At 47.1% G+C, this 27,746-nt stretch overlaps 1 protein-coding gene across 4 annotated transcripts in view; it reads right to left on the reverse strand.

The window, feature by feature from the left end:
- The window catches only part of SRGAP2 (SLIT-ROBO Rho GTPase activating protein 2), a 532,947-nt gene that overhangs the window by 213,938 nt on the left and 291,263 nt on the right, over positions 1 to 27,746 (reverse strand). For all 4 annotated transcript variants that reach the window (XM_078644579.1, XM_078644580.1, XM_078644582.1 and 1 more), the window contains 2 exons: positions 20,123 to 20,338; positions 5,974 to 6,102 (listed from right to left, as the gene is read on the reverse strand). In XM_078644579.1, coding sequence (XP_078500705.1) covers positions 5,974 to 6,102; positions 20,123 to 20,338 — 345 coding nt within the window. The remainder of the gene's footprint in view (positions 1 to 5,973; positions 6,103 to 20,122; positions 20,339 to 27,746) is intronic.

Consider the following 27,746-nt stretch of genomic DNA (forward strand, 5'->3'; position numbering starts at 1 on the left):
TCCAACTTATTTCCAGCGCTTTTGTATTTGGTATTAATATTCCCCAACTGAATAGCACTCATTTCATAAACCACAAAATCAGAGCTATGCGCATTGTCCATCTCCGCAGTAAACTCCAGCCTGGTTTTCGGAACAGCCACAATAAATATGAATGAGACAAATGCGCACATGAATTTTACCTAAGATAATTTTCTCACTTGTGGCTTATTCAAAACACGGACTGGATTTTACGATTTCTTGGGATGACAAGGCCGGCCCTAACCGGAGAGATGAAAAGTGAATGTGCCGGCCAGGGTTCCCACATGTAATCTGCAAGCATGGATCCCAACACCCCCCCCCCCGCCCCCACCCCCAATCCAAACCCCCCCCCCCTCAACCCCCCCCCCAATCCCCCCCCCATACATACACATGCTATTCTGTTTGTTAAAAGAGAAAACTTTGGCTGACGTTCTCTATACGCCATTCCAACTGACACAGCTTGGAAGAACATAGGTCCTTAAACAAATACTTGTTTACATTCTGCAATATACCTTCGTATTGCAATCAACAAAATCCATGGGGGTGGAAAAAGGGAGAACCCTGGACAGCATGACAGCATATTTCACCCGTTAAATATTTTACAATGGCACGAAACGCCATATTCATAAAAAGTGTGTCAGCCCGTGAGCCGCAGCGAGGTTAGATAAATGTTTGATGGGAAAGGTCTCTGGAGAAATCGCATTTTTAATCAGGATTTAATGATGGCGCATCGGAACACTTTCTTCCAGACGGACCAGTTAACCTCTTTAGTGCCAGGAGGTCGCATTTAGCACAGCCGCCGGGGGCCACAAAAACAGGATCGGAGAGAAGGGCAGAGGCGGGGAAAGGAGAAAGAACACTGGAATAACAAAGAAAAAATGGAAAATAAATGGGGGGGGGGGGGGGGGGGGGAGAGGGGTTCACACTACACACCAGCCCGATAAAGGGACCTCTCTCGTTTTTATAGTTGCATGGCCCAGTGCATAAGAGCAAACCCTTCGCGCCCACCACATCATAATACGGACTGGAGACCAGAGTCGAGAAAGCGAGTTAGAAGGCGTATACGAGGTGGAGCTGCGTTTGGAACCATGAAAGTCCAAGCAATAAATAAAGATGTATTTAAATTGTGTATTTATCTTGTCACGTTTGCTGCATTTCAAAGACAGAGGTCAAATACCAGCCTATGATTCTGTCAAAGTGCTGCTTATTATTTTAACATGGGGATTGATGTTTACAAACCCCTATCACTTTGCAGTCCTAGAAAGAAAAGTAAAGTGAATTGTGTGACAATTGTGCCGCTGTATAGTGAATTTGAAAGGAAAGGCTCTAGGATGTCTTTTTTGTAATGCAGCAAACATAATGTAAATACCTGTAAATTAACTGTACACATTCAGCAGTTAGAAAGCAAAATTCAAGCACTTTTTTGTAATTCAGCAGTGCGACAGAAACAAATATTAACAGGATCAAAACAAATCAGGCACTTTACTTGGTGATGCACAAATGATAAATATTAACTGAAATGAGATTTGCACACATTATTACTTGTGTGTTCTATAGATCTACCAGGAAAACTGTATGTCTGTGCAAATTTTATTGCAATTTCAATGGTAATGTGTGGCCTGTAAAGGACAGTGCGCTACCAGAAAGTTTTAGTTACATATATATATATATATATATATACACATATATTTTTAGGTCTCGTCTATTCCACTCCGTAGGGATGGTAGGCGAGATTTATAGTAAGGCTTCCGAAAAGTCTACCCAAGTGCAGATCGCGTACAGTTCATGTGAGCCAGGCGCGTGCACAGGAATTCGCTCCCCCTACCCCTCCCACTAATAAAGACAAGACAAGAACATCAAAGGGACCGCGGCCGCTCTCATTCCATTTGCCACCAGCCACTTCACGCGCTCCGCAGGTCATAAACAGGACCATCTGTTTGTGAATTGGAATGCTGGCATGGTTGCCCAGCCCCCCTCCCAGCGCTGCCTTTCCTCTGTCATTCTATGGTTTCCAATATGTCTGACTAAAACCTAGTTATCTATAGGTAATTTTTTTTAGGGGACTTGTTTGCATGTTTTGACGTGGCTGAGTGGGAAACAAATCGTTTCTCTCATTGCAGAAGAAACCTTTCAAATATGTGTTCCTTCTATCCACATGAGTTGGAAATTACGTAAAACATGCTATTTCTGTGAGAAGGGCGGTGGTTAGGCTTCGACTCTAGATTTCTTCTTCATGGTTTCCTACAACACTTAACACTGACAGTAGCACTCTACCGCGCTCACTCTACCACTCTACCGCCCTCACTCTACCACTCTACCGCCCTCACTCTACCACTCTACCGTCCTCACTCTACCACTCTACCGTCCTCACTCCCTCACTCTACCGGCCTAATTTTACCACTCTACTGCACCCTCTACCGCACTCACTCTACCGCACTCACTACCACTCTACCGCCCTCAGTCTACCGCCCTCGCTCTACCACTCTACCGCCCTCAGTCTACCGCCCTCGCTCTACCACTCTACCGCCCTCAGTCTACCGCCCTCGCTCTACCACTCTCCCGCCCTCACAACCTCACTCTACCGCCCTCACAACCTCACTCTACCGCCCTCACTCTACTGCCCTCACAACCGCACTCTACCGCCCTCGCTCTACACCTCTACCGCCCTCGCTCTACACCTCTACCGCCCTCGCTCTACACCTCTACCGCCCTCGCTCTACACCTCTACCGCCCTCGCTCTACACCTCTACCGCCCTCGCTCTACACCTCTACCGCCCTCGCTCTACACCTCTACCGCCCTCGCTCTACACCTCTACCGCCCTCGCTCTACACCTCTACCGCCCTCGCTCTACACCTCTACCGCCCTCGCTCTACACCTCTACCGCCCTCGCTCTACACCTCTACCGCCCTCGCTCTACACCTCTACCGCCCTCGCTCTACACCTCTACCGCCCTCGCTCTACACCTCTACCGCCCTCGCTCTACCACCCTCCCGCCCTCACACTACCACTCTACCGCCCTCACTCTACCGCCCTCACTCTACCGCCCTCACTCTACCGCCCTCACTCTACCGCCCTCACTCTACCGCCCTCACTCTACCGCCCTCACTCTACCGCCCTCACTCTACCGCCCTCACTCTACCACCCTCACTCTACCACCCTCACTCTACCACCCTCACTCTACCACTCTACTGCCCTCTCTACCACTCTACCACTCTACCGCCCTCGCTCTACTGCCCACTCTACTGCCCTCTCTACCACCCTCACTCTACTGCCCTCTCTACCACTCTACTGCCCTCTCTACCGCCCTCACTCTACTGCCCTCTCTACCGCCCTCACTCTACTGCCCTCTCTACCGCCCTCACTCTACTGCCCTCTCTACCGCCCTACTGCCCTCACTCTACCGCCCTCACTCTACTGCCCTCACTCTACCGCCCTCACTCTACCACTCTACCGCCCTCACTCTACTGCCCTCTCTACTGCCCTCTCTACCGCCCTCACTCTACTGCCCTCTCTTCCGCCCTACTGCCCTCACTCTACCGCCCTCACTCTACTGCCCTCACTCTACCGCCCTCACTCTACCGCCCTCACTCTACCGCCCTCACTCTACCGCCCTCACTCTACCGCCCTCACTCTACCACTCTACCGCCCTCACTCACTCTATAGCCCTCCATCTATCTACCGCCCTCCCTCCCTCCCTCTATCTACCGCCCTTCCCTCCCTCCCTCTATCTATCGCCCTCCCTCACTCTATCTATCTATCGCCCTCCCTCACTCTATCTATCTATCGCCCTCCCTCACTCTATCTATCTATCGCCCTCCCTCACTCTATCTATCTATCGCCCTCCCTCACTCTAACGCCGCCCTCACTCTAACGCCGCCCTCACTCTAACGCCGCCCTCACTCTAACGCCGCCCTCACTCTAACGCCGCCCTCACTCTAACGCCGCCCTCACTCTAACGCCGCCCTCACTCTAACGCCGCCCTCACTCTAACGCCGCCCTCACTCTAACGCCGCCCTCACTCTAACGCCGCCCTCACTCTAACGCCGCCCTCACTCTAACGCCGCCCTCACTCTACCGCCCTCATACCCTCACTCTACTGCCCTCACTCTAAAACTCTACCGCCCTCACTCTACCACTCTACCACCCTCATGCCCTCCATCGCCCTCCCTCCCTCCATCGCCCTTCCTCCCTCCATCGCCCTCCCTCCCTCCATCCCTCTCCCTCCCTCGCCCTCCCTCCCTCCCTCCCTCGCCCTCACTCCCTCTCTCCATCGCCCTCACTATCGCCCTCCCTCTACCGCCGCCCTCCCTCTACCGCCGCCCTCCCTCTACCGCCGCCCTCCCTCTACCGCCGCCCTCACTCTACCGCCGCCCTCACTCTACCGCCGCCCTCACTCTACCGCCGCCCTCACTCTACCGCCGCCCTCACTCTACCGCCGCCATGCCCTCACTCTATCGCCCTCACTCTATCGCCCGCCCTCCCTCACTCTATCGCCTGCCCTCCCTCACTCTATCGCCCGCCCTCACTCTAACGCCGCCCTCACTCTACCACTCTACCGCCCTCATGCCCTCACTCTACTGCACTCACTCTACCATTCTATTGCCCTCACTCTACCACTCACGCCCTCCATCGCCCTCCCTCCCTCCATCCATCGACCTCCCTCCCTCCATCGCCCTCCCTCCCTCCATCCATCGCCCTCCCTCCCTCCATCCATCGCCCTCCCTCCATCCATCCATCGCCCTCCCTCCCTCCATCCCCCTCCCTCCCGCCCTCCCTCCCTCCATCCCCCTCCCTCCCTCCATCCATCGCCCTCCCTCTCTCCATCCATCGCCCTCCCTCTAACGCCCTCCCTCTATCTATCTATCGCCCTCCCTCTATCTATCGCCCTCCCTCTATCTATCGCCCTCCCTCTATCTATCGCCCTCCCTCTATCTATCGCCCTCCCTCTATCTATCGCCCTCCCTCTATCTATCGCCCTCCCTCTATCTATCTATCGCCCTCCCTCTACCTATCTATCGCCCTCCCTCTACCTATCACACTCACTCTATGCGCTACCACAGCATCACTCGTCGCCACAGCATCACTTGTAGCCACCACAACATCACTCAGCGCCACCACAGCATCAATCTGTGCAACCATTCAGCAACAACTGGTTTAAATATGTTCTCTCAACGTTTCAAGCTTCATTACAAATGTCACAAAATGATGTTAGTATTTCACTTCTGTTCTTGGATTTTCGTCACAATCAAATACACTGAACAAAATCTTTACAAAAGCTATTTACAAAAGTTTAAGCTATTGCCATTATAAATTACAATAAGTTTTAAGTATTAATTATTTAAAAAAATTAAAAGCCATTATTTGTAATATCAATACATCTAAGTCACGTAAATACAACACATATTGCATTACAAATGCTATAGGTGTCACATTTGCGAAAGTTAAAACTATTGGAATTGTAAATGACAAAGCTATTAATTTAGCTATTTTCAAAACCAACAAATACAAAATTTGTCATTTACAATACCAATAGCTCAAACCTTCCTAATGCGAGACCTATTGCATTGCAAATGCTTGATTAAATTGTCCACCTATGTCCATTACAGTTAGGTGGGTTGCAATTGCAAAAGTTTATTGTTCTAAAAATTGGATTACAGTTCTTAAAGGTTTGGGAAGAAGCACTAGCTTACAGGGTTTGGAGGGTGCTGAAAAGATCTGCGTCTAATTTGAGTTTATGGGTTCGATGAGCCTTAGCGGTTTATTCTTCAGAGGTTGATCAAATGAAGTGCATTCAGTGTGCTAATAATACAAGTTGGTCAAAGCACCACCTACAGAGAATACCTTTGGTGGTTTGCACCTTGTAAATGTTTATTTTGCCACTGAAATAAATCTGGTTTCTGCAGGGCAGCTGCCTTGTGATTGGTCATGCAATACCTGGCAATAGTTAAACTTACGTCCATGAGATCCGACAAGTCATGTATGTAGTATTTGAAGACGCAGGCGTTGCTGGCCTCAAGCGTCAGCACATACTCGTTCCTCGCCTTGATGGCCTTCAGCTTGTTTTCTGTGTATTTTGCTTGCCTCTAAAAATTAAAACAAGAACAATTTTTTAAAAACCCAGCAAAAATCAACAAGAACTGTTTTTTGTTTTGTTTTAAATTGGATATAATGGGAGACCGGATGCTTTTCTGTTACCATTAAAAGACAATGTACTCTAATTTGAACAGTAGCACTGCAGAGCTAGCAATCCCAAACACTATCTTATGTTTGAAGCATTCTGTCCTGCAGAAAGGTCCACTTAGCTTTCTAGTGATTTAGGATTGCTGCATTGAATATAAAGAAAGTCCCTGCTAATATGATATGATCCCAGTTGCCACTATTGCAGGTCAACTCCGAGGAAGAGCAGACGGGTGAAGTGCTGTTCACAACTATCCAGAGGGACACTTGTAACAAGCACTGGCAAAGCCAAAAGGTCTGGCCTATGCAAGATCTATTGGCTTAGTCAATGTTTTTTATACATGTGGCACAGCAGCACAAGCTGCTTTGCAACATGGCTCAAAGTTAAGAAAAGAAACTGACTATGCAGTGTCATGTAGCTTTTTTAAAGCCATGTTGCACTGCAGCCGTGCTGCTGTGCCAAATGTTTTTAAAAGGCGTGAAAAAGAAGCAACACAAGGGAGGCGTGGGCGAGGAGGGTGTCAGCAGCAACAACAGGAAGGGGGAAAGCAACATGCGAGACGAGGGAAAGGGAGGAGGAAGAAAACTACTACCTGAATCACTGAGCAAGTAGAGAACGGGCACTAATTAAGTTGAATCAACCTGTGCTTGCCTAAATCCAACAATTTAGATAAATTGCAGGCAGGTGAAAACTTCATTGAGTCAAGGGAACGATGTGGCCCTGTGAACTCAAGTTCTATTCCCAGCTTACCACTTTTAGCACCAATCACCTCATATTCTGAATTCTTGGTCCTGATGTGGTTAGGGTCAGTTCTCAATTGAGTGTTTTTGCACGCCAACCAGTTTATGGCCTGGCCCTATTTTATGCTGCCAATGATTTACCGCACAAGATTTCCATTCGCAGAAGGCTGCAAAAGCACCTGCCTCGTTAATATTTTAGAAACAGTACCTCTTTTGTGACCAGCAGTGAATGTAGCCTATGAGGGACAGCAGACATTAATCCTAGCATTAACATTACCCGACTACCAACAGTTTTTTGTTTTCCCTTTTAAAGCATTCCCTTTGAGGTACAGGGACTGCTTTGAACAATAAAAGTAGCATTTAGTGAAAGGCATTTGGGGAAAACGCAGTGGCCACAAATTGAAAGCTAGCAGTCAGAGACAGCTTCAAATTAGTTAATGTGTTACTACCCCTTTCAATCTTCTATGACTGAATACTTGGTTGTGACTAAAATTGTGGTTGCAAACCATTGATACCGCGCATGCCTATTCTGAAAGAAAAGGAAACACAATGCAAGCCTGCTTTTCTTTTTCAATTAATACTGATTGTAAAACACACTATGTTTGAAACACTTTTACAAGATGCAATGTGTTGTTTGTATGTTGCAATATTGTTCTCAAAGCTTGAGATTTAGATTTAGTGACTCATAGGATTTGTTACCACATAATAGTTTCATACATCAGGCCAAAAATTCCCATAAAATGCAGAAAAATGCAAGTTGTAAGAAACAGGAATCATGCAGTATTGTGAAAGAAAACCGTCACTGTAAGAAATGTAGTTCTTAGTTGAAGGGAGTAAGCACCCAAATCAAGTAATAATTACAATCTTTGTCCAGGTGAACCACTTTTGTCACTAAATAAATCGGTAACTACGGTACAGAGCAGACAGGATTAACTTAGAGGCAATGTGAAAAGTATTTATGCATCCCTAAACAGTAATAAAGTCAGAATGCAAAAGAATAAAAATACCAAGATGTATTACAAAATAGAGTAATATTTAACACACAAAAGGACACCAAAATGACAGAAATCCAATACAGGGAACTAGGGATATATATATTTTTAAGTTTAAACTAGAAATGGGGTCAAGAAGCACAAAGTGCAACGATAGTCAATGCTAGAGTTAGCACAAGATCTAGGCACAATTTGACACTGACCACGAAAGAGCATGGGTCGAATATACTAACCAGTATTATGGTGGCTAAAGATTGTATCTTCTAATGTAGTCCTTTAAGTCTCAATCCACCACAGGAGTACACTTCTAAAGTGACGCAAGACTACACGGGGACACAATTTGAGACCCACAGTTGGCAGACAGAGGCCAATAGCAAGGACCAGTCCAAGTCTAGTTGCAACTGGTCATCTGGCCACTTGCAGCTTGTTGTTTCCATGCAGCTTTAAAAGAAGGTCAGCCTTATGACCCTTGTAGTTCACTTCTGGGTACACGAGGGAGAACAGGTCCAGTCTCCTAGGCCTTTCTCAGATCTCAGACAGCAGGTTGAGTCCTCTGCTGATCTTCCACAGGTCCAGGAGTGTTCTCAAGTGGGTGTCTGGTTAGTCTCATTTACGCTCGGCACAACCTAGTGGGTGGAAATAACCTCTGGGGACACTCAAACCAGTGGGGGTAAAGGTTCCAGGGGCTACCTCTACCTACTATGGGCATTTTCAAGCTGGCCAAACTACTTAGCCTTAAGCCTTAAACTTGGGCTTGGAGGGCTGGGGGAATACTGTGGTAGTCCTAAAGTCCTTCCACATTTAACACTTGTCCGGTTTTAGGCAGCCCATGTACTCTCGACAAACTCAAGAGACAAAAGTCTTTTTGGACAACGCTGAGCTTCCAGCAACCAGACAGTGGATGCACACAAAGGGTTTTGGAGCTCTATTTTACTCTTTTTAAGTGAGCTATATGAAATTCACCATAATACCGATCAAGGAGATCTTGAAACTATCAGGATCTAACGCTGCAATGTCAACAAGAGACCCACTGTGATGGAGATTGGTCTGGCTGGAGGGACAATAAAAGAGTGTTGGCCTGGGCATTAGTTACATCTGCTTGTGAGAGAGCAGGCCTCTTTAAAGTTAACCAAGCCGTTGGGGCTAGCTCACTCGCCATCCTGTCAAGGGCACAACACCACCACTCCACCCCAAGGCCTTTTGTACCTGTCCTGGGAGTAAGTTCACATCTCATTCACACCCATTGAACTACTCGTTAATGGCTGGCAGAAGGAAGAGAGCAAAATGTAGATTTAGATTCCAGGAACTTCAGACAGGGTAAAGGTGACTTTTCAAGAGTTATTAAAAAAATATTTAATTACACGCAGACTTCATCAGTGAAATGGGTTTGAAGAACAACTTACTTACCTTCAGAAATGCCTTATCTGGTAGAGACAATATCTAGCCGCAGCTTCGTTACCGCGTGAATTTCCTCTGGTGTCAGACTGGATTTTTGTGAGCAGTACCCCTGCGCGCTGGTAGTTGGCGATACTTGGCTCCTCGTTCATGCCGGGTGCAACGTCACCGTACCTATATAGCTACCCAGGTGCGCTGACTTCAGCTTCTTTTTATGACTTTTCATGCCAGAAGCGCAGAGCCATGAAGAACATTGACCACTGGTGCCCTAGGGCCCTGAAAGGGATTATCCCTCTTCCTAGAAATCCATTTGCAGAGTAGGGAGGATGGATTGGCAGGTAGGGAATCTGCGGCTATAGTCTACAAGATAAGGCGTTACCTAAGGTAAGTAACTTGTTAATCGGATAGAGACTTCTAGCCGCAGATTCCTTAACTTGTGATTAGATACCCAAGCAATACCATCCCCCGAGGAGGGTCTGCAAACTAATTTCAAGCAAGAAAGTCCTGCAGGACTCAACGGGTAAAGTGCCCCATGCCTGCGGACCAGACAAAAACGTTTGGTGAGCGTGTGAAGAGAAGATCACATTGCTGCCTGGCCGATATCCAGAACTGGAACTCGGCTTGCTAACACAGTGGACGCAGCTTTAGCTCTGGTGGAATGAGTCCGCAAAACTTCAGGAGGTTGCTTTTTGGCCAGTGAGTAGCAGATTGTGAAGCAGAGCACGAGCCATCTGGAGATGGTGCACTTATGCACAGCCCGACCTTTCTTTGCACCAACATACCCATGAAGAGTTGGTCACCCACCCAGATCCCTCATGTGCAGTCAAGGCAGAACGGCAACGCTCTTTTTGGGTCCAGACGGTGGAGTCGCTCCTCTTCTTTAGAGGGATATGGAGGAGCATAAAAGGTAGCCAAGGTGATAGATTGGCCTAAATGAAAATGGGTGACCACATTTGGTAGAAAGGAGGCCGTTGGGCGAAGCATTACTTTGTTGGGATAGACTGAAAGGTAAGGAGGCTTAGATGCCAAGGCCTGCAGCTCACAATGGGCATATGTAATTGCCACAAGGAAGGCTGTTTTTAGTGTGAGAAGCCTGAGGTGGCAGTTGTGGAGAGGCTTGAAAGGAGTGCACATTAAAAATGGCAAAACTAAATTATGGTCCCACTGAGCCAAAATGAATGGCAAATGTGGAAATACATGAATAAGACCTTTGAGAAACCTGTGTAAAATAAGGGACTTGAACAGAGATGGTTGGTCAGGCAACTGCAGAAAGACAGATAGCCCTTAAGAGCTCCCATTGTAATGTCCTGCGGGGCTAAAGAAAGATTGAAGAGTAAGACTTCAGAAAGAGGAGCAAAAAAGGGATCAATCGATTTTTCTACACACCATGCCACAATTCTTTCCAACAGCAGGCGTATACCATCTTGGTGGACAGCCGCCTGCCCGCCAGAATGCCGTTACAGACTTTGGGAGGAGAGGGGTTGAAAGGGGTCATCTCTCACCACTCAATCTCCAAGCAAGAAGGCGGAGAGGGGACAGGTTCAGGTGAAGGACACACCCCTGCTGCGACAGAAGATTTCTTCCCTCTCCTACCCCCCCCCCGCCCCCGAAGGGGCAGCATGATCAGGAGATCGATGACCATGCTCAGTAGCTTGGGATACCAGATGACTTGGGCCCTGTCGTTCTTGATCTTCTTGAGAACTCTGGGTAGGAGTGGTATGGGAAGAAAGGCGTACAGAAGGCCTGAACTCCACTTGAGACAAGAAGCATCTCAGAGCGAGCGAGAGCTATCTCGAAACTCTAGGGTGCAAAACTGCCGACACTGCCCTGCTATTCCAGCCACGTCCAGAGGCGCAGGGCCTTTTGAAAAAGGCCACAACCCCACCTGCCCTGTTTGTTGCTGTACCACATTGAGGTGGTGTTGTCTCTCAACACCTGCACCATCCTTCCCTTGATGGAGGGTAGAAAAGCTTTCAATACCAGTCAGATCGCACGGAGCTCCAGCAGGAAGATGTGGAGTCCTGATTACGCTGGAGACTAGAGTCCTTCGACCGCCACCTCCCCCAGATGACCGCCCCATCCCATGGAATGACACATTGGTCACTATTATGAGATCTGGTTGGGGAAGGGAGAGGCGCTGTCCTCTGGCCCAATTGCGGTTTGTTTGCAACCACTGCAGACCCTTCACAGTTCCCTCTGAGATCTGGACCAGGTTGGAGAGATTCCCCTGGTGCTGGGCCCACTGGAACTTCAGGTCCCACTGCAGTGCCAGCAAATGTGTCACCAAAAGGAGGCAATAAGACCCAGCAGACTAAGAGTCGGTCTAACCGAAATCCAGGACAGAGGCTGAAAAATCGGTATCACAGCCTGAATATCCTGAACTCGCCATGCGGGAGGATAAGCCTAAATATGTACAGTGTTCAGAACACCTCCAATAAAAGGAAGCGTCTGAAAGGGAGTCAGGTGTGCCTTCGGCATGTTGATAGTGACCTCCAGCGATTGCAGAAGGTTCGCCTTAATTTGAAGGTGGGAGAAAACAGCATGGGATGAGCCTGCCTTCAGCAGCCAGTCGTTGAGATGGGGGAAGACTGACTGCCCCCCCCGATCTCTGCAAATAAGCTGCAACCACCAGCATCATCTTGGTGGACACCAGAGGGGCGCTGGTAAGGCCAAAGGGGAACAAGGTAAATTGAAAGTGCTTGTGGCCTACCGTAAACCATAGATAGCACAGGTAGGCAGGCAGGAATACAAAAATAGGGGTCCTGCAACTCCAACGCTACCATCCAACAACAACTTCCTGGGCCCAGGGCAGACAAGACCTAAGTCAACCTGAGCATTATGAATTTCCCCTTCTTGAGGAAGAGATGAAGGGTTCACAGATCTAGAGCAGGACAAAGGACTTTGTCCTTTTTGGGAACCAGAAAGTAGCGGAAATAGCAACCACAGCCTACTTCTAGCACGGAACCCTCTCTACGGCTCCCTTGGCCAAGAGAGCTGTGACCTCCGTGGGGAGATGGGACAGATGATCCTCCAACAGCCAGTTGTGAGATGGTGGCATGAAGGAGGGGTAGTCTCGAAGTAGAGGGAGTAGCCCCTTCGGACAAAATATTCCAAACCCACCTGTCCGAAGTTATGGACTGCCAGTGGGTCAGGTGATGGAGAATCTTGCTGCCAAGTGGGTGGCCATGGTGGCTAAGGGGCAGACTAGGAGGTTTTGGAGGTTTTTTCAGTGGGGGGTGTTGGGGGTGAGAAGGAAAGCTCTCGTCCACGCAGGGGCTGGGGAGCATGCATAGCGGCTGGGCGGGAATTTTTCGTGGCTGGAAGCCCCTTAATTAGCCACAAAAGGAGCGAAAGGCAGATTGGGAAGGATGGGGGAGCTGCCACAAGGCCCAAGGAAAGGCTCGAGTACCGAATCTGCCCTGACTCCGAAGAGATGTGTGCCACTGAAGAGCATGTACATAAGGATTCTTGGACATCCCCACAAAAGCCAGTTGTCCACAGCCAGGCTTGGTGCCTAAGGGCCACTGTTGTGGAAACCGCTCTGCATAGCGAACCAGTCATGACAAGTCTGCATTGAATTGTGAACTTTGCTGCATTTCCCCCATCGATGACCACTTGGGAGAGTACGGCCTGGGCCTCTTCGGAGACCTGTGGCACCACTTGCGCAACCATAACCCACAGAATGTGGGAATAACAGTCCAAATGGAATGCAGTGTTCACATTCCGCAATGCCAGGCTGGCAGAAGAAATCATTCTTCCCAAATGAGTCCGGCCTCTCGGATTCCCTAACAAGGGAAACACCTTTGGAGGTTGAGGCTTGGACCTTCAAGCTCTCTGGGGTAGAGTGCACCGTGAGGAGGTTTGGTCCCCAGGCGCGGACCGATGGTGGACAATCGTCCTATTCTCAGGAGCCCTTGTGCTGGGTTTGGACCGGGTACTCAAAAGGACATCACTAAGGGCTAAACTGGAGCAGGGGTTCGGACGTAGATAATCCTGGTTGCAGCACATCTGTCAAGAGGTTAGTATTGACTTCCACTGAGCGGAACTTAAGGTCAAGGACCTCAGCCGCCCTCCGCACCACCATTGCGTAGGAAGCTCCCTCCTCTGTAGCCACGGTAGAGGGAGAAAGCAGACCACCACCTGGAGACTTATCTAGGCAGCTGGCCTCATCCAGTGTCTCACCCTAGTCCATAATCTGTTCTTCCTCATAGGGCTGGTATTCTAAAGAGTCCAGGGACTCCTCCCAGTCTTCCCCGAGGCCTAAGAGAAGAGAATAGGGCTCAGGCTCTGATCTAGGAGGCAAGGCCCCTACCAGCATTGGCATCAGGCGATGTAAATACGGCTCTTTGTCGGAGTCGGGGATGACGCCACAAGGATAGTATGTCTTGGTGCTGGGTAAGGTCTAGATGGTATGACCGGTGTTTGTATGGATCCACAAATGGATCTTTGGGGGCTCTCCTCCGGCACAGAACCAGATGGAGGGCCTCCTATGACTTCTCAGAGCCCAAAGGGGTTTCATCACCCTATTATGAGGTGCATGGCCTCACAAAACTCCTTCAGTTAGGCGGGGTTGCTTCAGCTTCCAGAAATTCAGAGAGGTGCAGAGTCGCCATGGGGGAAGGTTCCGGCGAATGAGTGCTAGAATGTCGATGCTCCCTCGTTGTGCCAGCCGATGGACGATGAGAAGTCGAAGAACGATTCGACAACTACCTTTTCTTGTGCCTCGACGTACATGAAGGCCAGAGGACTGAGTGGGATGATGTAGACTTCAGGCTAGGCGACCAGTCCCGGGACATTCCCCTCAACCAGCACTCTGACTTGTGCAGTCCCTACATGAGCTGTAGGGACCACTTCCTCCAAGCCTTAGGGTGCATGGCCCAGCAATCAAAGCATGACTTTGGGTCATGGTTGCATCCCGAACACCACAGACAGAAACGGTGCAGTCGGTCACCGACCTCGGGCAGTGACAGGCTCCGCAGGACTTGAATCTTGTCTTTCGCTATGACATCCTGAAACACCAGGATGAAAAACCTTAAAACCTGTCAACAAAATGTCGAAAATGTTGTCAAAAACTGACTGAGGGCTAGCTCTTCTCTAGGATCAGCCCTGGCTGGAGAGGAAAGAAAAGAACGGACGTCAGCGTGCCTGGGTGACGCCTATATAGGTACTGCAAGATCATTTCCGGTGCGGACGATGCAGACTAAAGACGTAGAACCGAACTACGCCACCTACCAGCGCGTGGGGGTCCTGCTGACGAAAAAGCTTCCAGACCCACTCGGAGGCCTGGGGAAATTTATAAGATAAGGTATCTGCGGCTAGAAGTCTCTATCAGATATAAATATTTTAAGAAGTCAGAAATTAAATTTGTAGTGGACTCCTAGGTGGAGATAACCTTTATTAAACTTAATATTGTAAACTAGTGCTTTCCTGTGGCACAGCCATGCATGCTACAGCGAAAATAGCTTTGAGGGCCTTTTTACTGTAAGGATGTGTTTAACATTAAGCTTTTACATGCCTTACTTTTAAATACTATGCATCCTGCCCTATGGCAATGAAGCCTACTTAGGAGTTATTTATAAATAGTTAAAAGAAAAGTTTAGGCATGACAAATAGGGGTTATTTTGACAGGTCGAATTTGAAATCCAAAGCTGCCCAGCCAGGCTACAACGGTAGGTCTCGAGAGATGCTTTCGCTTGTATGATCAATTAGTGGAGGGAGGAAGAGTGAAGATCCTTTCAATCTCCTTTCAGTAACTCAAAATCAATATAGAAAGGATCACTGGTCCTGCATAACCAAGGTCTGCAGGTAGGTAAATAGGTGTCTCCCAAATAAAAGACCCTCATACACGTGTTTTTAAAAAGTTTGGAAACTTTTTAAAAACATGTGTATGAGGGTCTTTTATTTGGGAGACACCTATTTACCTACCTGCAGACCTTGGTTATGCAGGACCAGTGATCCTTTCTATATTGATTTTGAGATACTTTCGCTGCCACTGCAGTGGATGGCAAAATAAGTACTGCTGTCCACTGGTAGCATTAAATGTACTTGTTCTATGTATATTTGGTACCATATGCAAGGGCCGCATAGGTGAATAAAATAAAGCAAGTGTATAACAACGTATTCATGTTGAAAAGGGTAGAACAAGCACTTTATCACTAGTTAGCAGATGTAAAGAGTCCTACAGCCAGCAAAACCAGAGATGAGCAAAAAGGAGGGGGGGGGAATCAAGGGTGACCCTGTAGAACGGGTACATTTCCAACATTTGCCAATGCCAGATAGCTCTGAGACTACTTAAAAACAGCTTCTAAAGCACGAGAACAAAGTGAAGGCTTCAGAGGCATTTTTAAGAAGGATGAGGTTCCTGATGAAATTAACTAAAAAGGGTCAAAATAATACTCGATGCAATCCTACGTAAAGTAGCTTTTCCTAAAAGTATAAAGAGACAGAACGAAAGATCTTGCACTCGACCTACAGGACAGGTGTCAAGCAGGCCCCGTCACAGGACCATTACATACCCAGTCTCCAGCAACAGAGGAACAGTCTCTACCTCTACACAGATGCCAACTGTCCAAGGACCTCAACTCATCTTTGCAGTAGGGCGGCAGGAGGTCTATAAGGCCCATGATGCACTCCAGTGACTAGTAAGAGCAACACCAAGGAGCTCGCCCTGTACGCACTATCCCATTAGAGAGTGGGGAACTTTCCTTTGAATGCTGTTAAGAAATGTTTGTGGGGATTTGGCAGTGACCCGGAAACAGTGCTGAGGCATGGGGGTAGTGTGGCAGACTTTGCCTGACTTGTGACTTGCAATGCCCAAAGGGTTGGGGCAATGACCTTTGCTACTGAGAGTAACCTCCACTCTGACACTAGCAAGTCCTTATAATATAAGACGACAGTCGGTGGACCAGAGTGCTCATGGATGCATGGTGTGGACAATCGAGTATGACATGGTGAGTAGAGAGCCTGCACTTATGAACCCAGACTGAATTCATAACCCCTGGTAGCGCCAGAACTAGAGGCGCATTGGATACAAGGCCAATTTCTTGGTTATGTGAGTGAGTACAAAGCACATTATATTATCCATATTGATCAGTACTTTAGATGGAAACACAGAAGCTCAGGAACTCACCATTTAGAGTACCCGTTTGTTTATGTAAAGTGCTGGTACTCTCCCATTAAACGTATTGCAGGAGCGGTAAGTAGTGCAGCAACTCTTCCCTTTCAAATGTAATTTAAGAAGTGCAGGTACTCAGAACCGTACAGTACCTGCCCGCTTAAAGCAAGGTCAGCGCTGTAAATCGAAGCTTGTGAGCATCTTTTCGATATGTTAACTATTAACTGGCTGCTTGATAAATTAAGGTTGTTTCTTTTTATTTTTTATCAAATACTGCAGATTAAACATACCATGCTGTGTGCAAAAGTCCCACGATCTAAATGGCACACGCCTACAGAAAGCACATTATCAGGAGAGAGAGAAAGTGTGGGGGGCCGCGAAATAGAGCAAGTGGAAAAGAGGGGTTACATATGAGAGAGTATTAAAAGAGAAGGGGGGGGGGAGTAGTGCGGGAACAAAGGAAAGGAGTGAGAAAGCCTTAGGGAGGAGTAAAGGGAAAGATGCACAATAAGGGGGGAATGTGATAAAGCGGAAGCAAGCAGTAAACAAAAATGTGCAAAGAGGTAAAACTTCAAACGGAATAAACAGATTATTAGAATAAGGTAGAAAACCTGGGAGGGAAAGCAACAAAGATTGTTCGGAAAAAAAAATCAGAAAAGAACGAAGGAAAAACATGTGAGGAGGGTGGTGGTGGGTAAGTAATAAGACAAAGTGAGAACGGCACAGAAATCACAGCAGAGTTATGTAGGAGTTAAGAGGAAATCTAAGTGCAAATCAAAGGAGAGAAGAACTGAAAGAAAAACCACGAGGAAAAAATAGAACTTGGAAGGAAAATAATTAAGAAGATAGAGGCAGAGCCGACTTAAATTATCAACTAGGTGGTAGGAAAACAAAATCACACTTAATCTGCATAAAAGAGCCCTTCCCTACATTTCCTAAGTGAACCATGCAATATTTTCAGAAGCACTAGTTAGCTCCCGCTTTGACAATGGCCAGCATCATTGCCACAGAACATGTAAAAAACCTGCAGAAGGCTCACAATGCAGTCTAATTCAGCTTTTGGCTAAAAAAACTTCAATGTGTGACATCAACTAAAGGCCTACCCTGACCCCAATAAAAAAATAATTTAACAGAGTTCAATGGAATTTACTATAACTACTAATGCTTGGAAGGATCCACCATCATACACTTTAAAATAAAAAACACCAACCACCATGCCCCGCCCCGCCTCTTCGGTCCACAGAAAACAGCCAACTTGTCAGTTCTAGATTCTGAAGAAAAGCAGAAGAGGCAGCTGATTTGTAGAGGTGGCACTGTGCCTCTGGAACAAGTGGTGCTCAGTTATCCACAACGCTCCATCTCATATGATCTTGATGTCTATACCTTTGTATCCGAGGCTGCACAAGAGCAAAAAAAGGGCAAAACTTGGATGTGTGAGGCGATGCCTTGGATATTGAAGCAACAACTTGACGATTAAGTGATCATCAAGTATCTAATTACGGTCTCTGGGTACGCGCAGACTACGTAGATTTGGTTTCTTGCAATTCCAGCAAGACTTATGCGAAGCGCAAACAATAAAAAGGCGAACACAATCACAAATGCGGCTAAAAGCATCACGCAAAAGGTCAGATCAAGTCAGCATATCCAGGGAGCATAAAAATCGCTCCCAGTAAAGGGCGGATCAAGCCTCACGGTTCACATTTGGCACCGTGAGCACCGCTGAAGGGAAGGTGCTTATGGGATGCACTGAACCGACCTTCACAGCCGCAGCTCCCACTGAACTAAGCAGACATTCCTCTGATAACCTTTGTGTATCCAATTGACCTCAAAACCTGTCCTTCTAAATGTTTTCTCTGCAGTTTCCTATACTTCAAAAGCAACATTCTAAAACATGAAAATAAAACACTAAAAATAATTTTGTCTCTCAAAGCACCCCCTCAATACAAATATCAAAATATTCAGTCTTTTTTCAATTTACCACTAAATACAACTAGGCCTCTTGTGACTTTTCTGCACATCGTTGATCCTCTAATATTGAATTTAAACAATGGCAACCGTCTTTCCGCAAGCCCCCGCTTGACCTTTCTAAACATTTTTAGCACATACAGAACGCCGCAGCTCACAGAGGCAACTTCACAACACCACTTCATCGCAGACGCCACCCTACTGGCTGTAGGCGAAGGAAGCAGTGTCTGCTCATTGCACCTTTTTTTGGTGGGAGGGGGGGTCACATATGTACTAAAAACAGGGGACACCCAATTACAGACCATACACACATGCCTTCTCCAAAACAAAGGCTGATCTGCCAGAAAGAACTGTCCCTCAACTCGTTCGTCAAAGACCAGAGGTAGACTGTCCATCAACAGCCAGGTCTGCGTCAAAAGAGAGCCTGGGCAAGCTCCCATGTTGGATATCCTTACCTGCAAAGCTTCCAGTCTAGAGCAATGAACCGGGGCACAACAGATGAGGAAAAGATTCTTATTGAGCGAATGGAATATACTGAGGGTGCATGTGCTAAGGTGAGGGAGTACAAAGAGGTGGAAGGACACGTTGGTAATGATGTTAACAGCACAGATCCCTCCCAGCCTGGCTTCCGCACACAGGTTCACATTCGGAGTAGCGTCCATGCCTGCTTCCCACTTTCCATAAAGTTAGTGTCTGGACAAACCATGGTTAATGCCCACACGATCTGCCTACAGGTTAGCAGAGCTAGTTTCAGCACTGTGGAAAGTAATCACGTTTAGGACATGCTAATAATTCAGTTCACCTGTAAGCCTCGTGAACCCTGATCTTCAGCATCAGCGATGCAGTTTCAAAATAGGATTAAAGTGCTTCTCAGGCATTCCAGTGTATTTGACAGCCATCAGGTCAATGTTCTCACTTGGCAGAGTCCTCATTCTCTTTAACACCTGGTCATGAAAACATTAATGCGCACTTTGTGTATAGGCCCCCAAATGTCCAATTCCGTTAGTAACTGTGCAAAGAGGGAACAGTCCCCTCACCTAGTTCCCATTTTTTTTCATCTTCTGGGGCAGTTTCACAAACTCCTATTAGACTACAAAAAGTAGCACCACAGGACTACTTTGCATCCTTATAAAGGTCTTTGTGAACCCGCCACATAGTTTAATAACCAGTAAGGTCACTAAACAAACCATAGCCTAAGTGTACCATATAAAAATAAACAATAAAACAAAGACGCCAGAAAACAACCGAAAAGGGAACCTTTCCATCAAGACCAGCCTAAATGCAGATAACAAAGAAACAAACCTGTAACCATTGCAATCTATTGAGTCTCTAGATTAAAAGGTAACTTCATAACAGTCCTAATATTTCTTATCTCCTGCATTATTATCCGATTTACCAACTTTTTCTTATTACAACAAATCGAGAACATGTAGCAAAATGTTCAATTGTTTAAAGTGTACCTACTCCACAGAGCATTTTTCTACTTCATGAGTGGGGTCACAAGCTTTTGGCAATAATTTGAGATCGAAACCCTTGAATTAAAAACAATGTCTGATCCTCCTCTAACTGCCATCTCCCCCAGTTGAAAGTAAAAGCTGCTCATACCAAATCAAAACTCTAAAAAAAAAAAAAAAAAAAAAGCGTATGGGGAAAACAAGTATACAAATTCAACATGGCCGCCGACAAAACCATCTCAAAATAAAATGTCATGCTCCTCACCTTTTCCTTCATCTTCTCAATCTTCTTGACCGAGCTGCGCCGGATGTGCTTGTCCTCAGGTCTAGCGCTGCTTGTGGCGTCCGGCGAGCGAGGAGTCTGCCGTTCCTCCTGCTTCACCGACCGGCCAATCTGCTTCTCCTCCTGCTTCTCAGCCTCCTTCAACTTACACTGAGCACTGATGCTATCTGCATTGTACATGTGGTAGGTCTTCATCACCTGGAAGCACAATTAGTTAACAGCGTTAAATGAGAAATTAGTCACTGGGCATGTCACTTTAAATGTAGGAAGGTTTTGGAATATCTGGCAGATGTTGTAATGGCTCAGCACAAACGTCTGACAAAAGCACTGGTCCAAGAATAAGCATTCTGTAGAAGATTATTTAATTCCCTGCTAGAAAAGCATCCCCTGATGTGGTATATGAACAAATATTTCAAAACGCTGGAAACAATTCACCACATGTGCTAATGTTTGGACACATATTACCAGACTAAGATGAAAATACATTGCAGAGATTGGGTTATTGAAATATAATGTGTACCCGTGGAGCCTCAGGTGTATTTTCTAAATAAGGGAACAGTTTTTCACTGATCCCTCCAAATCCATCTCCCCATAACATTTGTGACCAGGTTTGAGGTCTTACACATCAGACTATAGTGTCTGCTCTGTCTTGTAATCTGTTATCCGACTCATAAAACGGAAGTCCGAAGAATTTAGACTGCCACCTGACCCAACTAGAGAATTCGATTTTTTTTTTCATCATGAGAGCTATTTCAACCAAAAGTTTTAAGTATGTGCAATAGGGGATTGATTGCTTCCCAGTGTGGTGCATGGCACAATGTCTGCACATAGGCTTTTCAATGCTAGAGAGCCGCTTTCGGCTGACTGACAGGGCTTGGACAATTGCAGCTCTTCCGCACTAGGTCCTGCTGAGCCCTTGTTGTGGAGTCAGGCTTGACAGAGTTTCCCACAAGTTAAGGAGAGCTTCAAATAGGCTTGTACAGCTGGTGTAGACAATACAATTACTCTTCCCTGATCAGTCTTCAGTACAGAACGCAACCCAACTAGTGAACCAGTGCTACGTTACTACCTTAACTGGTGAATTTTCTATCAGCTTAGACATTGCGTCAAGCTTAACTAAACTCCTGCTGAAGTCTTTTCACGGCAAACTGTAAGCTTGTTCAACCCTTTCTCACCACAAGATGGGAGATCCAGGTTGTGAGGACTATACCATGGGGTGGGCCATCCACCAACCATATCACCACCTCATTTTGCCCCATCTTGATGATTTTGAGAAAATCTCCAGCCAGACACTGAAGGCACATGCCACCCAAATTCCTGCAGTGGGCATGTAAAGGATCTATCCAGCATGGAGGGATTCACCATTGTGCCACAGTCTTACTGCTCTAGTTAATTGCTAAAACATTCATCCCGCCCCAGATCCTATGCGTCAGTATCGTACCAGGGAAGGGATTATTGCTCAGGTGGGGTTTCCTTTGCCACTGCTGCTCAGTCCATCTGCCCAGTATGCCTGTTGGGCAAATTGTTAATATGGCCTCAGCCTAGGCTGTGCTGGTCTTATTTGGGCGATTTCATCTCATTCCAAAACTCTAAATAACGCACACGGTCTGGCTCAAATGTACATATACATTCTTAAGCTGACGTCCTACCCATTTCAAGTATTGAAATTGTTTTTTTTATCTTACATCTAAAGAAGTGTTGTAGTTATTTTATTGTTTAGGAGTCATTAGCTAAGATATTTAGAGAGCTAGGCACGAGGGATTGGTATATTCTTCTCTTGCAGATTCCCGACTGGCGAGTAGCTCAAGTGTCTCATCACCTCTCTCTTAGGATAAAATGCAGGCACTGGGTGAGCACGGCACAGGGTGGGGTCCATACGCCCAAACTCCTCTGGATACCCTTCTGTTCTACACATCTCTTACCAACACTGGATCTTAGGAGAGTGCATTGGTTATAGATCAGCCACACATAGCCAAAGCAAATGTGACCAGGCCACAGAAGAACCCCAATTGCCAGCTATATGTGCAAGTTACCAGAAAAAAACAGGTCTCCGAAATGTTTACTTATCGAATTTTACAAGTTGCTCTCAAAGGATGTTAACTGAGAGGCAGCATATGCAACATATCCTTGATCACTTGCACAAGCTTTCACAGGCCAGTCTTCATGTGAAAGAACCACTGGTGGTCTAGCATGCCTTTTTTCACACCAGGTGCTCAATGTGTGGCAGCAGGCATCCACTGGCACAGCCACACTTTTAACATGGTTTTAACAAAGTATGAATGGATAAGGACAGAAGCATCCTTCTGGACAAACAATGCCCAGTACAGACTCCTCCAACACGATCTTTGAAAGATGTAGAGAAAACTAAAGAAACTGATTTACAAATAAATTCTTTAGGCAGCCTTCTATCCCCTTCCTACTAGCCCCACTCGCTACTGTGTGCAGTTCTCAAATTCAACCAGGATCCATTCGAGTGCCTTGGAGCAGCCATCGGGTAGCATGCAACAGTTTACTAGTACTAATACAGGATCGTAATGAGTACTCTAAATAAAAATAAGAAAAAACATACCTTACATTTTCTTTAGTAAATTTCATCAGTTTGTTGTTCATTATTATCCATCTGAATATGTTGATGTATTACAGGGAATATATTTGAAGCGAACAGGAGAATTAATTTGAGGAACAATTTTGGATCCAGGGGCTCATTTAATTTTTGGGTCAGGGAGTAACAAAATATAAAAGATAACGCTGTAAAAGTTATTCAACATTTTGTGACGTCCGAATACCTCTCTGCATAATTTAAGAACCAAATGTATCACATGATAAAAACCTTAGAAAGGCCCAAAGGTTGAAAGACCATTTATAATTCCCCCAAGATTTGCAATTGAGTCTCTGCTGATGCTCAAAGTAAAAACAAAAAATGTGTGTGGAGGGTCAAGGGGAATATTTACCGACCTGTCTGTTACCACCCCTGTTCCAACTATGCAATATACAAGAAAACAGATCAGGTCTGATGATGGTGTGTGCCTAAAACAGCGTCTAAGAAACAGATAGAGTGCATGTGTGCCTCACTGTTGTGGATAGTTGTAGGCAACAAAATAGCTAGAAAAAATCCCATCAGACCACCCTTGATGGTGGAGTTTACGTCATGTGGGAGTCAATGATCATTCAATCGCACACATGGCCATATAGTACCATGGTGGGAAAGGATGTCAGAAAACTAGCCATAAAGTTTGCCATGAAGTGGACATTATAAAGTGCAGTGCTCAAGTGATATAGTGAAATAAAATTGACTACTTCAGTTCTGACATAGTGTATAAACAGACACTTCAGTGCCAAACATTAAAAACGCCTGGTGAAAAATCTACCCTTTGGCGCTATGCAGGACGGTCGACATGTTTCAGCCTATGGGACATTGTCCCTGCTTTCTTCAGGACCATAGATAGAAAAAAACTACTGCAACAACAACCACAAATAATGTGTTGGGGAAAACCCTGATACATATCTACCAGATGTTTTTGGGCGTCCACTGGTGGGAGAAGATTCTCTTCTTCCCAGCTTTGTGTGGGTGAAGACCTCACCTCACCCGGCAAACGCTCGGGAGTAGGAGGCCCCGCTCTATCCGTCGGTGCCACGGGGTATAAGCCGAGCGGAAGGGGAGGTGGTCAAAGTACCCACCTCCAATCACCTGCGAGTAAGGATCAGGTTTAAGGAGGTAACATTAAAAGTTTTCTTCTCATATAAAGAGAGCATCTTTTGTGAAGAGCCTGGAACTAATAGGGCAACTACAATTTGGAAATACAATTAAAGGATGAAACTCAAAACCTAACTAATATCAGATTTCCAATCTTATGCTTTTTAGTGATAGTTTTCCAGTACTTTTTTGTGGTCTCTGGCCCCAACAGCCCAAAAGGTGCTGTTGTTACTGACCCCGAGAACAGGGATGCTGGCTGTTTACACACAGAAGATGCCCTCTTTGAACGAGTATGAAAGGGTAAGGGTACCTTCAAGGGATTTTATTTACGTTACGTTAAAAACATTTATACCGCGCACGTTCACCAACGGTTTCATGGCGCTCTTGACATAACGGTGGCTGGAGCGGAGGAATTACTCAAATGCTGACTGAAACAGGAAGGTTTTTAACAGTCTGCGAAAGCGATCGTAGCTGGGACAGAGGCGGAGTGGGGTTGGGAGGGAGTTCCAAGTGGTGGGAGCCATGACAGAGAAACTCAGACCTCCATGCTTTTTCCGTCTGGATTTGGGAACAACAAGGAGATTAAGAGATGCTGAGCGGAGATTTCTGTGGGGGACATACCGTGTCAGGCAAGAAGAGATAAATGCAGGGGCCAGGTCTGATAAGGCTTTGAAAGAGGTACAACCAAGTTTGAAGATACAGCGTTTGATGATGGGGAGCCAATGAAGGCTACGCAGGAGGGGAGTGACGTGCTGATGTTTCGGCTGGTGGAAGATCAGGAGGGCTGCCTGGTTCTGCACCAGTTGCAGCCGGTGGAGATGGATTGCTGGAATCCCGGCATACAAGGTGTTAGCATAGTCGAGTCTGGAGGTGATAAGGGCTAGGATGACTAAAGTCAGGGCATCTCTGGTGAGGAACCTGCTGATTTTACGGATCCGCCTTAGATGGAAAAAACAGGATGAGGTGACTGCGTTGATTTGTGGCCTCATAGAGAGGTCCTCAGAGATGACCACCCCCAGACTCTTCACAGTGCTAACAGGACTAGGTGGCGCCCCAGGGAAGAAGGCCAAAAAGTGGAATTCCACGGATTAGTGGGACCCCCCACCAGAACCAGCTCAGTTTTTGTGGGGTTCAATTTCAATTGGCTATGGAACATCCACTCTGCAATGTTAAGCATGGTAGAGTGAAAGTTGGAACGGGAGGAGGGAAGAGAATCAATGGGAAAAATTAACTAAAGATCGTCTGCATAGTTGAAAATAGTGACCGGGGTATTGCGGAGGGAAGCTAGAAGGGGCTGTAAATACAAATTAAACAATAAAGGTGAAAGCGCAGAGCCCTGAGGGACCCCGCAGGTTAGAGACGAATAGGGCGCAGAGAAAGTAGACAAGTGGACTGCCTGGGTCCGATGGTCCAGAAAGGATCCGAGCCAGTCGAGGGCCACCCCCTGGATGCCGGCATGGTTGACACAGTCGATCAAGATAGTGTGATCGACCGTGTCAAAAGCTGCCGACAGGTCCAGGAGGACAAGGGCCTGTGAGGTGTTTTTATCGGCACCTTTCCTAAGGGCATCCATGACGGCCACTATGACCGCCTCGGTGGAGTGGAGGGGTCTAAAGCCCGCTTGTTGGGCATCCAGGAAGGAGGAGTTCTCGATGAAGGTGCTCAGGCAGCGGGTAACATATGTCTCCAGGATTTTTCCCAGGTAGGGGAGGAGGGAAATGGGACGTTAATTACTTAAGGTAGTAGGGTCAGCATTAGTTTTTTTGAGGATAGGTATGACAGCTGCCTGTTTGAAGGAGCAGGGGACCTCCCCAGTGGCTAGAGAGTTATTGAGCTGGGCTAATGGGGGGCCAGGGCATGCCAGGAAAGCCTCCCTAAGAATCTGAGGGGGGCAGCAGTCATTAGGGGAACCTGATCTAACTTTGAGAAGTAGCGAGGAGAATTCTTTTGGAGAGATTGGCGGGAACTGTGTCAGACGACTAGGGTTCATGGGAGGGAGAGGTGGAGGAAAAGGGGATGAGGGAGAAGGGATGTTGTTTTTGATGGTAGTAATTTTATCTATAAAGTAGGAATTCAGGGAGTCACACAAGGTTTGGGTTGGTTGGGGTTGGGGTGTGACCCTGTCGGGCAAGGAAAGCTCGTTGACGATGGAAAAAATATCTTTTGCTTTGGTGTTGGAGTCCAGTATTTTTTGGGAGAAATAGGCAGTTTTAGCTGATAGAATGGATTTTTTGTAGGTGTTCAAAGAATCTACATAGACAAGTTTAAGCTGGGGATCATAGTTGCGCCTCCAGCGACGCTCAGCCTGCCGAAGAGCAAGTTTGTCTGCCTTAAGCTGGTCGGAAAACCACCGCTGAGCGTCATGAGGACGCTTGGCTTTAATAGTTTTGTAAGGGGCAACTTTGTCACAGGCAGATAGCAGCCATTCTTCAAGATGGACAGCCTGGGCGGCCACCGAGATCGCAGGTGAGGGAGCGGAGGAAGCCAATAAAGCATGAAAATTAGTCATATTAGCTGTCTTCCAGTTTCGAGCAGATAAGTTATTGATAGGAGGAGGAGGACGGGGTGTATAAAGATAAAGAGAGAAAGATATAAAGCAGTGGTCAGACCAAGGACAGGGATGTACGGAGGGAGGGGAGATATCAAGATTGGACGTCCAAACTTGATCCAGGATGTGACCCTTACGGCGAGTTGGGATATTGATGTGCTGGTGAAAATTCATGCCTGCTAAAAGATCAGTGAACTCCGCAGAGAGATGACTTTCGCGGGCGTCGGATGGCCAGTAGTTGAAATCACCAATGATCATGATGTTGGCATGATTGATCGTAAGTTGGGAAATGGAATCGCCGAAGAGCTGAGAGAAAAGGGGCATGTGGTCGGGGGGCCTGTAAACAAGGACGCAGACAAAGGAGGACTTGGATGAGGAGAATTTAAGGGTGAGACATTCAGTTTTGGGAATAGGGGTCATAGTCAACTCTGAAAATTTATGTTCAGAGCGAATGATGGCCGCCACCCCGCCACCTGTCTTCCCGGTAGGTCGGTTGGCTTGCATGATATAGTAACCAACAGGGATTGCTGCGAGGATGTCAGGACCTGAGTCCTCGGTTAGCCACGTTTCGGCTAAGAGGAGAATGTCAATGGCACTCTCGTGCAATAATTGGAAAATTTCGAGCTGATGGCTCATTAAGGAGCGGGTGTTAAGATAGGACACCATCAAGGGGGCAGGTATCGGGAACGTGGAGGTGGAAGGGGAAGGAGAGTAATCATGGGAGGAAGGGGTTTCCAGAAAAGGAATATCAGAGGGGGCAGAGATACCGCAGTCTTGGGCGACCCTGGCAGCACGACCAAAGATAGGCCTTGGGAGGTTCAGTCGATGAAGGTCAGTGGAGGAGTACGCAATAGAATGGACATTACGACTGAGCCCTGGGCCCGGTCGGTCGCGGACGGGCGCAGACGGGCTTGACTTATGCGCGACTTCGGCGCGAAGTCGGCGCTCCCGCTGCGCTTCCGCCATGTCGTCATTTCATACAAAAGGTGAGGGAGCACTAGACCGCTAACCTGCGATGAGTAGGTGCAGGGCGGAAGTGGTGTTACGAGCAGGAAGTGACGCTCCTCTAACTGACCCTCCGCGCAAACGGCACAGAGCCGGGGCGGAACGGGGTCACGAGCGAGTCAAAGTGCAGGTAGGTGTGAGCGCTACAAAATGCACAGCATAAATGAAGAAATAAGTATTTCAAAGTTAATTTTTCAAAGTGCTATTAAAATCAGCAATTAAAAAGTAAGCAGCATCCACAGCAAACATACAACCGCAGCCTAGCTCGCCGCGTTAGTCACTGGGCGGGTGCTGGAATCGTGGGATAAATACACGCAGGCTCGGCAACACTAGACCGCTAACCTGCGATGAGTAGGTGC

The sequence above is a fragment of the Lissotriton helveticus genome, chromosome 5_1 (assembly GCF_964261635.1).
Source record: "Lissotriton helveticus chromosome 5_1, aLisHel1.1, whole genome shotgun sequence".
NCBI classification, from domain to species: domain Eukaryota; kingdom Metazoa; phylum Chordata; class Amphibia; order Caudata; family Salamandridae; genus Lissotriton; species Lissotriton helveticus.